The sequence below is a fragment of the Polyodon spathula genome, chromosome 3 (genome assembly GCF_017654505.1).
Source record: "Polyodon spathula isolate WHYD16114869_AA chromosome 3, ASM1765450v1, whole genome shotgun sequence".
Lineage (NCBI taxonomy): Eukaryota > Metazoa > Chordata > Actinopteri > Acipenseriformes > Polyodontidae > Polyodon > Polyodon spathula.
Genome location: NC_054536.1, coordinates 6,502,761 through 6,523,549, shown reverse-complemented (window position 1 = coordinate 6,523,549; position 20,789 = coordinate 6,502,761). Strand labels below are relative to the sequence as shown.

The 20,789-nt window shown below is 38.4% G+C and overlaps 1 protein-coding gene across 12 annotated transcripts in view; it reads right to left on the bottom strand.

Annotated features, from left to right (window-relative positions):
* LOC121311263 (rho GTPase-activating protein 12-like) overlaps positions 1 to 18,491 on the bottom strand; it is a 65,153-nt gene extending 46,662 nt beyond the window's left edge. For 5 of the 12 annotated variants that reach the window (XM_041243915.1, XM_041243911.1, XM_041243903.1 and 2 more), the window contains exons 1-2: positions 18,347 to 18,490; positions 6,213 to 6,989 (exon numbers count right to left, since the gene is read on the bottom strand). In XM_041243915.1, coding sequence (XP_041099849.1) covers positions 6,213 to 6,941 — 729 coding nt within the window. In that variant the 5' untranslated portion in view covers positions 6,942 to 6,989; positions 18,347 to 18,490. Of the gene's footprint in view, positions 1 to 6,212; positions 6,990 to 18,346 lie in introns of all 12 variants that reach the window. The other 7 variants (XM_041243901.1, XM_041243899.1, XM_041243902.1 and 4 more) reach the window with 2 other exon arrangements.
* Positions 18,492 to 20,789: the final 2,298 nt, after the last annotated feature.

The window sequence follows — 20,789 nt, the reverse complement described above, 5'->3', positions numbered from 1 at the left end:
TTCTGTACTAAACTGCAGTGTTTCAAGTGCTGTGGAGTGGAACAGTAAGGCTTTATACCTGTGGGTGGCAAAGTGATGTTAATCAGAACATGTACAGTATGGCCCACCCCACTCCTGCTCAAAATGAACAGTTGCAGTGGGCGATCTAACCCTTTATTGATATTGTGACCATCTGCTAACAGTTCATTTAGTGCTATTTGAAAGGCTTAGTCCATGACAGGGCTGCAGCAGTGCCAGTGAATGCACTGTAGATTACAACTACATGTAGAGAAGCTTGCATTGAAACATCAAATAAAGCTGACTATTGTTTGTTTTGGATGGGTTACAAAATGTCTCTACCATGGCTCCTTTACCATTCTTTCTCACAAGGAAGAGATCATGTAGCGGCTAGCCTCAAAACAGTTTAAAAAGTACACCACCATGCACTCAGATCTGATGTTGAGCAAGTGTTCCTCCAAGCCTAACCGTCCAAGTGAAGTATTGTACTGTGTGTTAATAATCGTCTTTAAAAGTTAGAGATGGTCCCCCACTTGGCTCGTCTGGTAAATTGGGGAGAAAATCAGGGGTCAAATAATTGGGCACACTGAATTTACTTGTAAAAACATAAAAGTTAGAGCTAACGAAAGACATACTGTAATGTTTACTGTTTTGTAGCGCTGACATTTTTTAGTAAATGTCGTTGTGGTAACTGATTTCAAAGCTATAAATTACTAAACATTACTGTAACAAACAATTCCCTTATTGCTCTTTGCAGTTACCACATTAAGTCACCTCTTCACATTATACTTCAAAAGGTGACATGAAGACACAGAAACACGAGTCACTGGATAAACAGCAAATAAAAATAAATATACAGATGATTACGATAATGTGTGCTTTTATACAGGAAAATGCTAGACCCACAAAGTGAGGGCACTAATGGCCAGATTTTATTACAGGAGTTCTATGTATTTTAAGGAATGTTTCAGCTTCACAGAATGCACTTGGTTAGTCGTACTTAAACCAAAGACTTAATCTGTAGTGTTCAATCTGGCAAGCCTTTAAATATTATATATATATATATATATATATATATATATATATATATATATATATATATATATATATATATTTATTTTTAAATAAAAAAACAAAAAAACAAATTATTCTGATCCACCGTAATAGACTACTGAACGGCAACTTGTCGTGTGTAGACTTGCAACAGCGCATATAATTTGAACACTTTTTACTGCACGCGTTTCGTTAAACTTGTGACAAAAATGAACGTGCAGAAATTGAACACCAACCCCCCCCACCCCCCCCAACCCCCCCCCCCCCCCCCCCCCCCCCCCCCCCCCCCACCCCCCCCCCCCCCCCCCCCCCCCCAACAAACAAACAGATATGCATCGTATTTAAAGTTTACTCTAGGGGATCAAATACTTTATTTTATGAAATAACATATGAAATATTAAGTTAGTTCATGTTACGACATAATAATTCCACCGTAATTCAATCTCATTTCTAGCAGTGAAAATGCATTATGATTCATCCTGCTTAAACTATTATCCCCACGGTCTCACTCACCTTTGCCTCTGGGTACATTTTATACCTGTTGGTACAGTACTTTTGTCAATCCCAATAGAAAGTCACTCCACCTTTTTCCAGTTTTCTTCAGCAGACAATCTCCCAACTGAGCACCGTTAGGTTTCACAGACAGGCAATGAACTGCTGCAACACTATACAGAACTAACCCAGCCTCAGGGTGGCTGTGCCTTGCAAATCCGTTTACTGAGCAACGGGGCCGTGACACGCAGTGATAACAGCTCAGTGCTGCTTCACATTATTAGTTGATGTTTTGCTGGCTTGGCAATCGCCCTCCATAATCCACTCCCCTCCGCACCCATAACAAAATCTCAGATTCTATTCTACTGAGCTGTGTTATCCTTGTGAAACACCTTTCCCATTGAAGACATACACACACTTCTTAATGGTACAGCATCCACTTATTTTTCCTTATGAGATTAAACACATCCAAAGGCAAAACAGGTGTTATTATTTTCAACAAGGCTCAGGAGAAATCGATGTAAATGTCAGCTGTAATCACCAAAGCCTGACGAGTCTGGGTCCGATGGTGGTCCCTTCCCAACAATTAATCTGATGTCATACAAGAGCAGTATTTCCCATATTTTTTTTAAATCTCATCTTGGAATCAACTTGAAACCAAAATTGATTTATTTTCAGAAATAATGGAAAGGCCATAATTTATCCATTACATACTTCTAGGATTAAGGGATGATTGGTAAGTCAATACTTAAATATAAAATTCATTCTTTCAATGAAATTCATTCAATTCTCTGCATGTCTACTAAAAAAAAAAAAAGACATGACTTGTTTTTGAAATGACTGTTTTAAATATTTAGGCTAGATACAACAAAAAAACAAATGTAGCGAATCCTAGGGAGGTTTTGATACCTGTCCAAATGGCCTGCAGCAAGGAAAAATAAAACAACATCTTGCAGCCGCATTTACAATAGCGTCGTCTATTAACGTGCCGAGACACTTTCACAGCATTTATTTAAAATGTTATCTACTCCAAACAGCGAGATAAAAAAATAAAACAAAACTGTAGACAGAAGAACTATCCAGGCAAGGGGCAAGCTTATCTGAGCCAAAGAGAACCAGAAAATATAGACCTGCTGTATGGTTGCATTTTGTGCTAGTCTATATTTATTTGTCATCTTTTGGATCACAGACATGTTTGCCTAATACAGCTCTTTGTGCTACCTGTCTTGTGACAGGCATCACATGCAGAGACTGCAAAAACGTCCGTCTGCACTGCTTGCTCGATCCCACATGTAAAAATGTGTTTCAGCGGCTTACTCACCCAGATATTATTGTGAAAACTTAAGCGATTGAAGCCATGAGTTCATGCTCAGACTTCACATTCGTGTACAACCCAGTGTAACACACCTTACTGTACCACCTGCTTATTTGAACATAGAACTTCCTGGCTCTGCCAAGCAGAATCTGACACACAGAAAATACTGGACCTTAATACCTACAAATATACTGTACTGGTGTCAACTGTATGCAGGGCAGAGTTTCACTGACCACTTTAAAACTGACATGTTGAGTCATGTCTTAGGTTGTTTAGTTACAGATGTCCTGCAGCTTACAAAAAAGTGATAGGAAAAGAACAAAAAAGCTGTTACACAGAAAGAAAATCATCAAGCCACTACACCACTTAAGTCTAATGTTTTCTTTAAATCATACAAACACCATCAATGTGAACATGCTGTTTTGCTTTAATATGAGATTAGGTAGGAGGAGGGAGCTTCTGGTGAAAATAAACATCATCGAAATGGCAAAGACAACATGACCTTTCACATTTTTTACTCAGCAGAACTATTCTAAAATGCCAGGAACCACCCTCCGGCTAATTTGCTAGTTTAACAGAAAACACTTAAATGCTATGGTAAAACTAAAACCAAGTAAATACATGTTTTTGGTAAAGGCTTCGTCTGTGTTACGTGTATAAGCTTGTATGCTTGAACGTTTGAAAAGTTACATGTTCAAGTCAGCTGTAACTCTGGTTCTGAGATCAGAACCAGAACTGATTTCGACGGAATTCCTCTATAGAAGTCTATTAAAATATCTGGGACAACCTAATTTGAGGACATGAAGATCCCATTTTTGTATTCTGAAGCCCACATAGGACCCATACAATACAGCAGAACTATATATTACTGTACAGCAGGTGTTGCAATTCAGCAGATCAATCCTGTGACTCTTCAAAATCCTACAGAAAAATACAAACAGTAGTTCAAAACGCCTAAAAACTGCTGGCCGGATTGGGAACCGTGCCTGAGGCTTGACGTCTGAAACAGATTGCTGTTAACCCTTAACATCCCGCAATAACAGTCCTCTTTCAACAAACAGTGATATGTTTAAAAAGGCAAGAGATTACATGTTATTTAAATAGGTAGGAGTGAGCTCCAGTGTCTAACTTTTACAACCTCAGAAGTGCTTGTCTTCCTCCAGAACTACCTATAATATGGTGTCAAGTCTAAAGTACAGTACATGCTTCAGCTTAGTTAACTACAACTAAAAATATACAAAACTAAACTCATTACTATTATTCACTAAACTCATTCAGTATGTTATTCATTTGGTTTGTTGTTACTTGGACATTCTGTAGTGCTTAATACATAGAGACTAAAAAAATATAGTAGTATATTTCAGTTGTTACATACTGCACATTTAAATGAAAAAAAAAGTTTGGCGGTATAGGATCAAGCAGGGAAAGTTCACCCTCTTGCTCCGTTTACTTTCGCCACCTTCAGCACAGTTCAGCCTGAACTGGGTGTGACCCCTCCTTAGGTAACAGTCAGGAAGTGCTGTCCTGTAAACACTGCTCTAGTGTAGCTGCAAAGTTGTGCACTACCTGTTGTAAGACGGGGAAGAAACAGGGAGCTACGGCAACGTGTTGCCTATGTCCTGAGAGACTGCTGCACTTCATCCAGCATGGAGGATAAGAACAAAGGATCAGCAGCACTTCATTAAAAAAACATACCTTGGCTAAACTTAATTTAGTAAGCTATTCATCTCTCTCCCTCATTCCTGCTTGCCCGAGTTGAAAGCTGCAGTGTGCAGTACTTTTCACTCAAAACAGGTCCAATTCAACAAGGTAAACCTTTGACACCATACAAAGAGAGATGTTCTGTGCTGTTTTTTTTGCCGTTGTGCTGAACGAAATATTCCTGTGAAATAGAAACTGCCTTGTACAGACTGCAGCACAGGACTCTTTACTCTTGCTCTCTAACACCCATTGTGCTGCAGCCGACTCCTGCCTGAACAACAGTCTTAAATGAGTGATGATACTGCAAAGAAAAGCCTTGCTGCCGGAGGAGAGATAGTAGCCCCTCATGGTGCCTAGAACACGTGCGTTTTTTCGGGTGACTTCACCAGGCTTAACCCTTCTGTATCACAATGGTCAAGCAACACTGACTGCAGTGCCAGGGGAATTCAATGAGTTAATTATGGTTGAATTTAAACGTAAAAACTGTCAAAACTTGTTGAATCAGATTTCAAAGCTCCAAAATAATTTTTGCTAAGCTAGAATTTTTATTCTTAGGTGTATCTTTATCATCGTGATCATCATATAATCTGCCTCAAACACGGCAGTTATCTAGTTCTAGGCAAACAAATCATATATATTTGAAAGGTTAATTTCTTTACAGATTCATATGTTGGTCTGTTTTATTTATTTATTTTTACATGGGATACTAAGGAACAAGGAGAGCATAAGGTTTTTATTCTCACACTACGTGCTAAACAGAGACTCAAATCTTGGATGAATTACCTACTTTGTTCTTTGCTCTGAGCAAGAATCTGCAGTGCACCAACCAGGTCTGTAGGACAGAGATAAGGAACCACTGACTGCAGTGTCTCACAAAGCTCTCAGCACACTGCAGATAAACTGGGGGATGTGGAGCAGGCAACAATCTGTTTAATAAACCACTATATTTTAATTACAAAAAAAAAAAAACAATTGGATAAACAACAACTTGTTCACAACAAAATCTGAATCCTGTCAACTCCTGTGATTCATTCCACATGGCTGCAAACAAGCAGAAGCAGCAAGCAAGTCAGAAAGAACCAGTCAATTACCAATACAACCTCGGTGAGGGAAGTTCCTATATATGTCGTAAATGTATGTCACACCTTCCAGTAGATTTAGTGGTTAAATGAATGCCATGACACTGTTGTTCCCCTGAACAGGCCTGGGCTGAGGTCAGTAGCACAGTACATGCAGTGTTTTAATTAGCTTTCCCTGCTAGCTGCACCTGTCCTCTCACTTCATCTCCCCATCACATCCAACATGGTCCTGGCAGGATTTAACTTCCCTTCTAATTAATTCAGGATTTCATCACACGCAACAGCCAGGCTTGGAACCAACGCTCTCATCACTTTTCTCTCCCACTCCGAATGAACAGTTATAAATTAAAACCTGTTATTTGGCCACTATAACGTCAGCCTGAGATAGATTAGGAAGCAAGATTTCAGAGAAACTGTACAGTAAAAGGCAGTTTTATTGTTAAGTTAAATTGTAGCAATTGCAGGCAGCACATTTGAACTTTGAGCTCCCAGCAGCACTTAAATACTTCACTTCCGATATGTGTGGAAACACGTACTTTCTACAAAATGCGAGTGGAAGTCACTCTGTACACTACCTGCATGTGCTCTGTGGAGCCGCTGCTCAGGTCATCTCCAGACTCTGAGTTGTTCCGGTGTTTCTCCAAACTGTCTCTGGTCAAACTGCCGTGGGGGTGTTCGTGGGGGGGCGTTTTTTCAGCATCCACATCAAGGACTGCCTCCCGCCCCAACGTGGTTGCCTTCTTGTGATCGGGGATCCTAGGAGGAGAATCAGTCCCCCCCATTGAGGTGGTGTTGTTGTTGTTCTGGTGGTGCTCTCCACCTCGCCGGGTCTGCCCCGGGCTGCTCCCTGGAGCCAGGTTCTGGTTAGCGTCTCTGGGCAGGGATGGTGGGTGAGTGTGCACCAGGGAGTGCTTTCCAAAGCTGGAGAGCTCTGGGGTCTTGGCCAGGTTCTCGTTCGACCTGTGGGAAGGCTGGATGTCCAGAGCACAGGACTTTGCTTTCAAAGAGCCGCTGGGACTGGAGAGCAGGGGCTTCTGTGGCGGCATGAGTGCCTTCCTCAGTTCCTTCACATACTGAGCCGGCACGTAGAAGGGCTTGGTGTTCTGATCCTGTCTGACCTGCCACCAGTCCTCGTTGGTTTTTTTGACCAGGATGTAGTGCTCTCCTTGCTTTATCACGATCATCTTGTCTTTTGCCTTGTACTCGTAGTCATATTCCACTTCAACGTAAACTTGCCCAGGAATAATGGGCAAGTCTGCCTTCCCATCTTTGTCAGCCATCCTCTGTACAGCTCCGTTGTTCATCTTCTCAGGGATAAAGTAATCCACATGGTTTGCTTCACTGTCCCAAACCTGAAAAATACAACATCAGGGAACACTCAGAATGAAACCAATATAAAAAATATGTAATGCTATAATGCACGTCAATATACAAAAAAATGCAAACTTCCATATTGTTTTTTAAGATGCAAATGCGTACCGTCGGTACATTTAACAGGAAAGCATTTCATTCAGGAAGCTCACGCTTGCAAGGTCAAGCATATTATCTGGCTGTGACCCATACCTGCCTAACCTCACGATAACATCAATGATTTTCTTTTACTGGAACAACAAACGATAGCTGGGATCTCGATGAATCTGTCCATTCTTAAGAGGGATGTAGTTAAGAGGAGTGGTGTTGTGGAAGCTCACTGAAGGTCCTCTTCCTAAACTGAGCATGGATGAGAGGTGTCGCTGTTTGAAAGCCATTACATTTAAAACGTGAGTTTCAAACAAAGCATTTAATTTGGCATTTTACTTATACTATTTTCCCCGTTACATCCTCCTATAAATAATGTTGTGCCATCAAACCAACATGTTCAACAACACTAATAAAGTGAAGAAGTGTTCTGTTTTTAGCTTTTGAAAAAAAAAAAAAAAAAATTGGTGGTAGACTATTGAAATAAACAGAGAACACATGATGATTTGTTAAAAATTGTAATGACCACCAATCCGGACTCCTACTTATACATTCATAAACTGTTGTTGTTGTCTCTGACACTGCCATTAAACAGTGCTGCTTGTAAGTGTGGGTTTTCACATGTCAACATTGAAACAAAAACAAATATCGACCCCGATTATCAGCCTCACGTCTTTCTACCCTGATGTATATTCATATCTGTCAGGTGACCACTGAAACCTTTCATTCCAAAGTCAGCATCCTTGCCAGAAGTGCAAATCTTTTTGAAAATTGGTGCTAAACTGTTTTGAAAGTTTAGCACCAGAGCGCCTACTAGTGCTAAATTATTAAAAACTGCTCTAATCAAGCTCCCCTTACAGCTTCTGTCACAACACGAACCTTCTCTCCTGTGTATGTGGAGGGGTCATTTGAGAAATCCAGACCCAATGGAGAAACTATCATCCACTATGGTTATTATTATTATTATTATTATTATTATTGAGTACCAAACTATTTCTGCCAGTACTCAAGCGAGAACCTAATGATGAAAGTTTGAACTCCTGATTGATTATCTTCCCCGCTGCATATCTGGAAATTTGCTTAACAGTCACGAAACTTAGAATACACTCTTGAGAATATCAGAATCTGGGGATAAGGGGAGTGTCTGTCTGTATTTTTGCATATCAGTTTAATTACCTCAATATTTATTTCTATTTAATCCATAACACTTTCACATTTAAACATAACAAAATAAATTAATAAATAAACAGAACACTTTAACTAGTACTCATTTTGATTGTTAAAGTGAAGATATGTAAATTCTGAAATATATAAAATCTTCTCATTTTACCTTACTGGGGACTAACTGTCTGTATCAAATGTTTTTGAAGCTGTAGTGTCTCATGTTCAATGATTATTATTAAAACATTCTTTCTTTAACTTTTTTTTTTTAATTGTAGATTTCTTCCATTGTTTAGTCTCTTGTGATCATTGTACAGACTGTGCAGATGATTCAGACTGTTTTTTACTGAACAAGGTCGTTTCAGCTGCAGGGGTATTTGTTTCAACCCACCCCCTGATCCAAGCACTGGTTTTGTTGGGCTGATAAAACTTTACAGAAATTAAGATAACATCATTCATTATTTTTAAATGCTATGAGGCACTATAAGAAAAGCAAAAAGGCCTGATAGGGTGGGCATTATGCAAAACGCTATCAAGCTTTTTAAAAGCAAGCTTCCAGTTGGCTCGAATGGGGCCACAAGTCTCCCCAAGTGAACTGAGTGGCCAAGTACGCTGTGTAGTGGTCTGCTGAAAACAAGTTTCAAGCCACTTTTAATAAGACACTAGTCACATGGTGCAGCAATCACCACATTTAGTGCAACGATAAGCGTAACAATATTTTACTTCTGGCCATAAAGCCCCTTTTAGTGCACCTTTTTCTTTCTGAAGTACATTAAAAGAAGGGCAACTGTGCTACTAATGAGTGAAAGCAAAACAAACCAAAAAAATAACACTGGAATGCAATGAGAGGACTACTGTATTTCATCAGTGGTGTTACTAAGCAATTTAATAATCAATAACAACAATGTAAATAATGCATGAGCAGTTTAGAAATAACTTCTTCACACTCCTCCACAAACAGTCTCAGTCTTGGGGATAATATTTTTGTATGACTTATTTCCAATGTAAATAGCTGCACACAGGAAACAAACTGCACAAGGTAACCTGACTCAGAAGTAAACATTTTGCATATAGTTAAGTTCAAATTCTGAGGAAACAAGTGGAGCTAAAAACTAATTGTATCGGGGGAACTACACGGAAGGTGCGAGACACTGAAGCTCTGACAGAAATGTGAAGAACGCATTCAGTAGCGGGTGTGGATCACTCGAAGATGGACAGAATGCTCTCCCTCAACTTCATGAATTTTCTTCCGTTGTTCATCATTGGTTTCTTCAACAGCATTATGCAAGAATCTAAACCTGGAGCAATACATCAATAGATACCATTGTTCAAGATACCTAGCAGGATAAACATTCGGTTTACTAACCAAAACTAAACTAAGCGAGTGCGCTTACAAACAGTGTTGAACACAAACAAACTCGGTACTGAACGACAAGATATATTATTTCAACCACAACAAACCAGACTGAGTCTGTTTGAAACAGACCTAACGTGAATGCAGCCTAAAAAGGCCATTCTACCTTTCTGGCCAATGTACTGTAGTCTGATACAGTAGTAGTGGCAAAGTAGTGGCAGTGTTCTGTAAAGGCAGGTTAAAACGACGCAGAGCTGGGCTCTCTCCTCGCTTGACTGACGCCGATGTACTGTATGCAGACAGACAGTGAATTCACATTTCGGGTCTTAATGCAGCTTGACCACTGCTGTAAGCGGTAGACTAATGATTATAATGTTATCCCTTTACCAGTGAGGCAGTCATGCGTCTCGTTAGCACTGCTCACACCTTTTCTGTTTGATTACACTGCCATCCAGCTCTCTTTACTAATAATACCTTTATTGCTTGGATTTCACAGAAGACTTGCCCTATTAGTATTCCGTTGAATATTGTTATAATTTAGTATATAACTGCATGGAAGAGTGGTTTCTAAGTGCACCTGTTATATTGAAACATGTGCATTTTAATGTAATAAGTATTTCTACAGTACCGAAGTAATTGTGCCACCACTAAATTTGACCATTTTAAAACTAACATACCATTTTAAAAAAATCACACAGTACTCTGCTGAACGTCTTTAAAAATACACACAAACTAACGACAGATGCTCACCAACTCCTTTACATGTTCAAATGTTTATGGATGTGGTTATATTCTTTATTATACCCCAGTAGTAAACCATATCATTTTCATAGCCACTGATATGAAGTGCAATGTACTGTTTGTACATAGACAACTCTTACACTGTATCTCCAGATTCTGATAAAACATCTAACCAAGCTGGGCAAACAACAGCAAACAGAAGAACTGCGCTTATACCAACATACAGTATGTGACATCCTTAATGAATGAATGTAAATGAACTGCATGTCCACCCGGATATTACCTTCAAGAAAGACTTTCAGTTTCCGTGGTCTGTTTTGTTACACCCTAGTGCTATTTAAGCACATACAATTTAAGACCACTTTCCCAAACCTTTCAATTACTTTGAAGCCAAATGTTTGTTATTGTTGTTTTCTTCACACTTCCTGAATTTAGCTTTCTACCTTTTGTATTTCTTTTCTGGTGACCCTGAGTTTTATATTTTAAGATAAAAAAAAAAATATATATATATATATATATATATATATATATATATATATATATATATATATGTACCGCCCCAATTCTAAATAACTTCCACAGATTTTTGGAATAAATTTAAAAAAAAAAAAAAAAAAAAAAAAAAAGAGTCAGATTTGTATTTACTGGTGCATGTGTTCATAACTAGACAAGTTTTTTTTTGCACTCACAATATCCCCATTTCACCACTTTCAACTTTATTGTACGATATCTGAAGGTTTAAAGTAAGCAATAATATCCACACACCCCGGATGCGTTATAAGTCACGAGGCGAAGCAGAGTGGCTTTAACTGCCTGGAGCGTGTGGATTTTAGAGTATATCCCACACCCTGTCGTGCCTTATTGCACTTATAAAATGGATCAACCGACATTACAAAAAAACACCAAAAAAACATGTTTTAAATAACAAAAAAAGTAATTATTAAATAGCCTTCCACCTCTGCCTGAACTTAGAAAAAATAGTCCCTCAAAACATAAAAAAAAAAAAAAATGCATTAATTAAAAAATAATTTCAGACGTTGAATTGAACATTGCCATTGAAAGAGCAGTTTTGATTTGTTACACTTCTTGTAATTCTTGGTTTATTCATTACATTTTAAAGTAAAATATAACTGCCCATTTTCATCATGACATAGCACAAATGACTCTGCCTTTAAATCACACAGCACAAATAAGACTAACTTTATTTGAAATCACGCAGACCCTTCCTCACAAGACCTGCAATAGTATCGGTGAGAGCGAGTTTTTTTTTTTTTTTTTTTTTAATCCTTTGTTATTACAGCTTAGTAACGTGGAGAACTACTGGACCAGTGTTAAGAAACTAGTTTAAACAATGCAGGGCACAGCAGAGGACATGATACCCTTGTACCTAGACACATTTAAAAGGTATGGCAGGAACTGTTGTGATGTATTTATAAATGTTCAGCATCAGACCACACAGCTGTGAAAGGGGGTGGGTCCAGTGGCAGCAGGCAGGCAGACCAAAGAACAGACAGCGGGAGCAACGGCAACAAAACATCTTTTAACCCCAAAGTATCTTTTAAGAGGGACCCAAATATTTTGTGAAAATGTGAAAGTTTAAAAGATATTTTTTAAACTATTTATTTTCAAAATGGGATAGGGAAACGCCGTAGTTCAAGGAGAAGGAACAAAGCGATCAGAATGGCGAGTTTTGAATTTATTTGAATACTTTTGCTTTTTTTGTTTTTTTCACTACTTTAATTAATCATTGGTGTCCGATTCAGATTAATTTAATACCTCACGTACACTTCGGTTTCCCAAAAGTTCAACATTTGCATAAATCTCATCGGTCATGTTTATTGCTATAAATTCCAATATGTTTGCCGTTTTTGTTTTTAAATTCTAGTGTATGGATATCTGCCAGTGATTTGCCCATTTTTGAAAAAAGTGCCAACCCATGGTGATATGCTGTAATAGCAACACCTCCATGTGACCTGTTTTGACCAATCAGGGCAGAGTATTTAAAATACCCATTTTATAAATAGAAATTCATAGTAGATTGTTACATCATGAACCATGTAGTAAATGACATCACAAGCACATTAATAGATTTAAATAGAGTACAGTTACCATGGCAATAAAAGCCTATAAGCACCTGCACTGTGTTTTCAAAACACACTTTCCCTTCACAAAGGCAAGTTAAACATACCGAAATGTTGTGAAGTTTTTAAAAGTTTTACACTTCTTGCAATTCTTGGTTTATTCATTACATTTTAAAGTAAAATATAACTGCCCATTTTCATCATGACATAGCACAAATGACTCTGCCTTTAAATCACACAGCACAAATAAGACTAACTTTATTTGAAATCACGCAGACCCTTCCTCACAAGACCTGCAATAGTATCGGTGAGAGCGAGTTTTTTTTTTTTTTTTAATCCTTTGTTATTACAGCTTAGTAACGTGGAGAACTACTGGACCAGTGTTAAGAAACTAGTTTAAACAATGCAGGGCACAGCAGAGAACATGATACCCTTGTACCTAAACACACTTTCCCTTCATAAAGGCAAGTTAAACATACCAAAATGTTGTGAAGTTTTTAAAAGTGTTACACTTCTTGTAATTCTGTTTTTAAAAAAGAAAAAAAAAAAAGTACTGCACATATGATACATAGTGTTACCATTTCCCCAAGTAACACTGAAATACATCAGTAAGAAGTGATGTAAGGGCAGCATGCTGCAGGTGATCAAGTTTATGAGGCATCCTCCATAACAATAATCTAGTGGGTACAGTACTGTATATCATTCAGACTGAACATTTTACTAAATAAAAATGTGAAAAAGATAACAGTAGCTCATTGTATATGGCCAGTTTAAAGGAACAGATTTTGTACAACATTGAAAATCTGAAGTTGACAGCTTAAGTGGTTTATGAGATATCACAGTAGCGCTGGTACATGTGGGAAAGATTAATTATTGCCACAGTGTAACCAATTGGACATATCCATAATAAAACGCAACCTAAATAATTAATGGGATAATAGCTGAAGAGGTATGACCAGTAGTAGATTATATTATGATCCCAGTACTGTACCTCTTAACACAATACAAAATTACTGATAGAAAAGAATGTAAGGAAAAAGGACGCATTTAAAAGTACTTTAAAAAGGAGGTGTCTTGTGGAAATAAGGGAACAAAACTACAAAGCCCTTATTACTGTGCTTACGTTAGCTATGACTGATACCATTGCACATATTGTGGCACTTTAGACAGTATCCCACTGTTCCCTGCCGAGTTTCTTACTCTGACAGATTCTTAAACACTGAAAATATAAAGCTGGTATCTCAAGCGGTTTATGAGATACAGCTCTAAAATAACAATAATAATTAAAAAAAAAAAAAAAAAAAACATTTAATATAAGCACTCCTTACTAGGTCAGTTCATTAAACTGTGTTTCATGTATGACATGCCTTTGTTGAAGCAGCAATCAACAAAACCTATTTTAAAATATACTGCGCATAACATAGATATCTAGACAGCTAGATAGAGATAGATCTATCTATCACACAGTTAATCTGTATGCAGTCAGCAGCTTCAGATCTTACTACTTAAATATATTTCTTTAATGCCGTCCCTAGCCATTTGGGATATAGACTGATGTTATTTAAAACATGTGACCCAAACTAAATGCTGTTCTAAGTGAAGCAGTTCTTCCAATTTCTTTTCTTATTTTTCATATCATACATAGACTTAACAGCCTTTTACTAAGATGTGTTCACATACTGTAGTATACTAAAAAATATCATTTGATTTCTAAGCTCTCCTTTGAGAAGAAATCCAGAAGTTAGTTCCTTTTCAGGGTTCACTTAGCCTTCAGCTAGATATGCAATCAGCACACAACAGTATAAACAGCAACAGACAGCAAATCTGTTGCAATCGCCAAAGCAGAACTCTCGTTATTAATGCCTACAGACAGCAGTTGATTTCTTCCAAGGAACAGGTCCTGCCTTCTTGAATTTCATGACATTTCCTAACAGCACTAGAGTTGACCTTTACCTCAAGTGTCAGGGCTGTTTTACAAAGCCCTCCAAGATTCTGCAACCAGGGTTCCTGCTTTTCAATGCCAATTCCATTTCAAACTCAATTCCCACTCCCTTTTAATCAAATCCTACACTTTGATCAAAATTGCAATTCGCAGTATTCTGTAAAAATGTGCTTCTTAAGTCACTGTTAGTCAATTAAATTGGTTTCAGATCAAACAGTTGAACACTCACAATTACTAATGTCTAACACAAATTCCTTCAAAGAAACTGATTTTCAAAAGGAATTGAAACAGGCATTGACCCATACCTGTTTGCAACCCCATATACAAGCTATTTAGAATTAAGAAAATAACAATTCAAAGTGTGTGTACCACACTTGCCCCCATCCCCCAATCTATCCCTTCCTCAACCCCACTAAAACACAAATTGAATACCAGCAAGCACTTCTTTGCACGCAAATTACCCTCACTCGGCCATTTCACTCGTCTCATATTCATTTCCAGCCCCCTCAATCACAATGTGCTTGACACCAGCGACCCCAATAGTGAGCCATCAGAGCCCTTAACAAAAACACTGACGCTTCCCCACGCTGTGTACTGAGCCAACAACATAGCCTTAAACAGCATTTTCTTACTACTTTACTCATCTCAAACAAACACATTACATGACTTGCCTAAATAAATGCCAACTGCTTTCAGCCACTGTACAAGTTGGAAGTCTGAACAGTTACACACACTCCTAGTGTACTGTAAGTGAAGGGGTTAGGAGGTCTATCTCTGGCCACAACACCGGATGAAGCTAATTTTAACTGTATTTTTCATGACAACGCCAGCTAATCCATTTAATCTGGAACTGCAAGACATACAAACTCTTTTTAATAAGATTACAAAGAACATTAGTTTGTTTTTTTTTCTTCAAAATTTCAATTACTGTAGTCAGCGGAACGTGAAGTCACTATATTACTAAATATATTTGACATTTCTCTTTTTTCTTCACTTCTATTGCATTATTTGATAAATGATTACATTAAAGTACAACGTGACATTGTCTCAGAAATAAATGAAATTCAAGCAAGTTTAAAAGGTATTGACTCGCAAAAGGACAATCCTGCATCTCCAGCCAAGCCCCACCCCTTGTTCGCTGTATTTTTCACATACCTCTTTATAGACGTAGATACTCTCCCGATCACTCGTTTCATCACCAAAATCCAAAGTCATTACTTTATTACTATAACATCTCAAAAAGCTCTGCAAATGTCAGTGATAATCTTTGAGCGCTGGATGCAGATGAAGCTATCTCCTTTATGTCCGTGTTATCTCTGGTGAAAACCTGCAAGTTTGTCCGAGAACTCTCAGAAATACTGAGCAACAGGCCAGAAACAAACCCACCACGGATCTTGAATTTTATGGAACCTACAGCGATCTCCAGCCAATTAAATAGCAATGGGGAATGCACTGAATACACTGACACTCTTGAGGATGACGATGAAGGGTCAGTCATGAATGGTAAGTATTTCTTCATCATACAGCTTTCATGAAAACGATAAAACTTGCGCTCTGTGTGTATATATGTATATATCTCCAGTCATATGAGTTCAATAAAACTGTGAAATTAGATTTTGCTTGGATTGTTATGGGATACTCAAAAGAACAATTACCTTGCTTACTAACCAAGAAAAACTTCTCAACTGTCACTTAAATTAAGTGAGCTAACCTAATACCAAATAGCAGGGTTTTGGCTGCAGATCAAGCCTGGAGTACCACCGGACTTGTACTGTAGATGTTTTTACTGCCTGGCATTCTTGCCTGAAAATTCCTTAAAGAGAGGAAGACAAATGTAATAACAAACAAACCAAGCGTTAATGAACATTCACGAAATACACAAGTACAAATCGCACACTACCTGTCTATTTCTTATCTGCAAAACGACAGGTAAACGCCAACATAGGCGAGAAAATAAAGCGTCTTAAAACGGTTGTCAATTGATAAACAAAAGAGATATACTGGGAAACGCGTTACCCAAATTATTACAAAACGTCAACAGATTATATATCAGACGGTCGTCTCTTTACCTACAACACCGCAGGTCTTGCAGGAACTTGTAATAAACCACCTCACAGCCTGACTCCAGCTTCCTGGAATGTTTCAGTCTCTACTTACCCCAGGCAGGTTTTAACACTCAAGGAAGCACTGCAGTCACTAACACTACTGTAACATGAACACGGATTTTAGTTCCTGAAATAAAGTTTCGACAGCTAAATATATTTCATCAGCTAGTGAAATCATTAAATGTCAAGCTAACAAATAGCGTGTAGCTTTATTAACCAATACATTGATTATCCAGCTATTAGGTCTATAAATTGACATTAGTTTGCCATGTATATGTTATACGGCAATATATATTATATATTAAAAGATCTCGTTTCAGCTAACGATATCAGCCAGATATGTCTAAACACTACAGATAGTAAAAATGCAACACATGATGTATTGAACTCACATCTGGCAATGCTTGAATGGTAGGCTACTTTCCCCCCTAGGGCATATATAATCACGACACTATATTTTTATCCGGTCTAGCCCACAATCACCCCGAGACTTGAATATTTACAGGCAACTACAGCACTTCATTTCTGGGTGGTGGTATCCCAGTGCAAGAATGTCCACATTCACGCCACAATAATAATGGGTCATTTTCACTAGAACTCACAATTAAAAAGGTAAGTAGTACTTACAAGAGGAACTGGAAGCTATTACAGTAAACCCGGAATTTGACCGGTCTTCATCAGTAGTTTAAAAAGGTTTGAGATTTGCATTATTAGGTGTCTGTTTTGTTAAGAGTCAAAACCTGTAATGCACTCGATTAAGGTCTTAACTCAGGATTATTTTTGTATTGCTACAATTATCTAGTACTTTAAGGTACGACACTATTTAATCAGAGACGGGTAGGGTTAAACCACATTGGGGGTCTCACTCGCTTACAAGCAGTGAGGCTGCTGCGTCTCTGTCTTAATTCTGGTTGGTTACACATGGCCTCACAACACAGGGCTAGTTATGCACTAGCGTGACAATGGTGAGTACACTATGCTACACTACGTTCTGACAAAACAACAATACGTTATATGTTACAATTAAACGCCACAGCCGAGTAGTAGATTTAAATCTTAAAGTCAAAAATCGTTTTCCCTCCACGTTATTTTCACAGCTACAGCGATTCAATTCAATTAATATTTATGGAGGCTGAAAACCGTGAGCCTAATCCAGTACTACTGCTAGCTTAGTGTAGCCTGATTGACGCAAAATACATTTGGTATGTAATTTAAGGTAAAACAACACAAACATCAATGCACTACCGTCTGTGTGCAATATGTGTTATGTCCAATTTAACAATGTGTGTCACTCAGACAGAATTGTATCTGTCTGCATACAAGTTACATGTTTGGCAAGACATGCCTCTCTTGCTTTATCTTAAAAGAAAGACTCAAATCAAAGCCGGTGTTTTTGTGGTTTCACAGTTTCGGTCTAGACCAAAGTGGTTATATTTAGATTTGAATCCATTCGCCGAGTTTATTGTCACCGCACTTGCTCTGAAAATCGAAGGCCTTTGACCTATCCCTTACTGTCTCAAAGTTTGTTAGCATATTTACAACAGGCCCATTGATTGCGTTAAACAAATACAAAACGCATGTCAACAACACTCAAAACACGGTTAACATTGCAAAGTTTCAAGATCCACCACACAGACAGACACACACACAGACACACACACGTAACTTCACTACAGAGTATATGAGGCAAATGTTCTCACAGCGCCTTTCAAATCGGAGCAACGAGGAATAACAGGTTCGTTTTATCTGAATAGAGAAAAGCAGGATTTTTAAGGGAAAAAACAAACAAACTACTATAGTCCGTAACTCTGCTTAACAGATTTAGCATGACTGTATAAAAAAACAAAAACAAATTAGCTTGACAAACCTGTTCTTTGAGTGGCTGTATTCGACTGGGTAAATAAGAAAATAAATACTTTTCGCCTTTTTCTCGTTTTATTCCTCGGCACAGTTCAGTCCCACTGTGCGAGAGTCTCCCTCTCAGCCGAGAGCAAACAATCCCCACGCCTCGTTTCCACTCTCAGTGACGCGGCGCGCTCCGGTAAGGCTCGTCCCCGCCTCTGCGCTTGCTGCTCCGGGGAGGCTGGCCCCATCTTGTGGTTAAATCAGCGATGTACTGTACTTGACACAAGGCTTTCAATTTCAGAATACCTAATCCCGGGATAACCTCTTTATAAAGGTTTACTGTATGAGCACAGCAATGTGTAATAGTATATTGTTAAATGGTAAAGCATATTGTTGTAGTAGCATTTGAGGGTTCTTGCTGTAACCTAGATACAATGAATACTCACCAATGTTGGTCATTTTGACACTTGCAGCTTCAGCACTATGATTATCATTTATCACTTACAAGACAAGATCATTTGTAATTAGGACTTCAATTAGTCTACCATATTCACAGTGCACTCATCCAGAGTTCAGGTCAATATTAATTGTTGTCCAGCAGTTAAGTGACTCACCAGTGTTGAATATGAAAAATATTTTAGACATTATGTGACCATGCTTCCTAAAATCAGTGAATGTCAGTAGAGAAAGCTATGTTAGTTTCCTAATCTCAGTAGAGAAAGCTGTGTTAGTTTCCTAACGCCAGTGAATGTCAGTAGAGAAAGCTGTTAGTTTCCTAATGTCAGTAGAGAAAGCTGTGTTAGTTTTCTATCTCAGTGAATGTCAGTAGAGAAAGCTGTGTTAGTTTCTTAATATCAGTAGAGAAAGCTATGTTAGTTTCCTAATCTCAGTAGAGAAATCTGTTACTTTCCTAGCGTCAGTGAATGTCAGTAGAGAAAACTGTGTTAGTTTCCTGTCAGTAGAGAAAGCTGTGTTAGTTTCCTAATGTCAGTAGAGAAAGCTGTGTTAGTTTCCTAATATCAGTAGAGAAAGCTGTGTTAGTTTCCTAATCTCAGTAGATAAATTTCTGCTATTTTCCCAACGCCAGTGAATGTCAGTAGAGAAAGCTGTGTTAGTTTCCTAATGTCAGTAGAGAAAGCTGTGTTCGTTTCCTAATCTCAGTAGAGAAAGCTGTGTTAGTTTCCTAAATCAGTGAATGGCAATAGAGACAGCTGTGTTAGTTTTGCCTTCACTTACCATAAAGACTAGTGTATGTAAGTCTCACTGGTGTATGTCTCTCCCCCCCTTTTTTGAGACAACAATTTCAGGAAAAAGCCTATAGGTCACACCAGTGTATAAGTCGCTCCCCCTTTTTAGGACACCCTAAAATACCTAGAAATAAACTGATACAAAGGTTTTACAGTACCTACAGGTATTTGCCAACTGTTTAACACCATTCAGACCTTGTTACAAATGGGATTAGATGATCAAACACAAAGCCTTCTGAGTGCATTTAGAGTAAGAGAAAAACAATAGAGAAATGATGAGAGCTTGTACTGTGGTGCACTGAGATTTTAAACAGAAGAATTTCCTTATTGCAAGCGGTAGAAGAAAGTCATATCAAGTATAATAGTCTTAGGGGCTCCTGAGTGGCACATCCAGCAAAGGCACTCCGCGTGGAGAGCAGGATGTGCCCTATAACCTGGAGGTAGCCGGTTCGGGTCCAGGCTATTCCACTGCTGACCGTGGATGGGAGTTCCTAGGGGGCAGCACACAAATGTCCTCGGCCCACCATGCACCACGACCCCTGTAGACTAGCCGGGCACCTGAGGGCCTGCCTCTAAGCTGCCCAGAGCTGTGTTTTCCTCCGACGCTGTAGCTCTGAGGTGGCTGCATGGCGGGCTGCAGAGTGAAAAGAAGCAGACGGCTGACGGCACGTTTCGGAGGACGCGTGTGTCCAGCTTCGTTTCTCCTGAGTCAGCATGGCGGTGGCAGTGGTGAGCCAGGTTGAAATAAAAATAACTGGACATTTCAAATTGGGAAGAAAATAAGAAAAATAATTGTCGATTCCAAATCCAAAAAAAAAAAAAAGTATAATGGTCTTAATACACACACACACACACACACAAATATATATATATATATATATATATATATATATATATATATATGATTACTTATCTTTAACTAGCCATTGATCGTCAGCAGGTCAACTGTGAGAGCCAAAAAAAAAAAAAAAAAAAAAAGGATTTCACATCCTCTCATTCAACTCTGACTACTAAACAATAAAGCAAAAGAAAAAAAAAAACAAAGTAAACAGAAACACACCTACTGTACACTCCCTGCTGCTTTTCAAACCTGCACACACATAAATAATGCAGTTTCAGCAGGACTTTAAGGCCCATTTTGCCAGTCTCCCTGGTTAGTGTTCACTTCTCAGTAATAAAGGAGTCTTCAACGCCCTGTTTGACAGAACTTCACTCTCG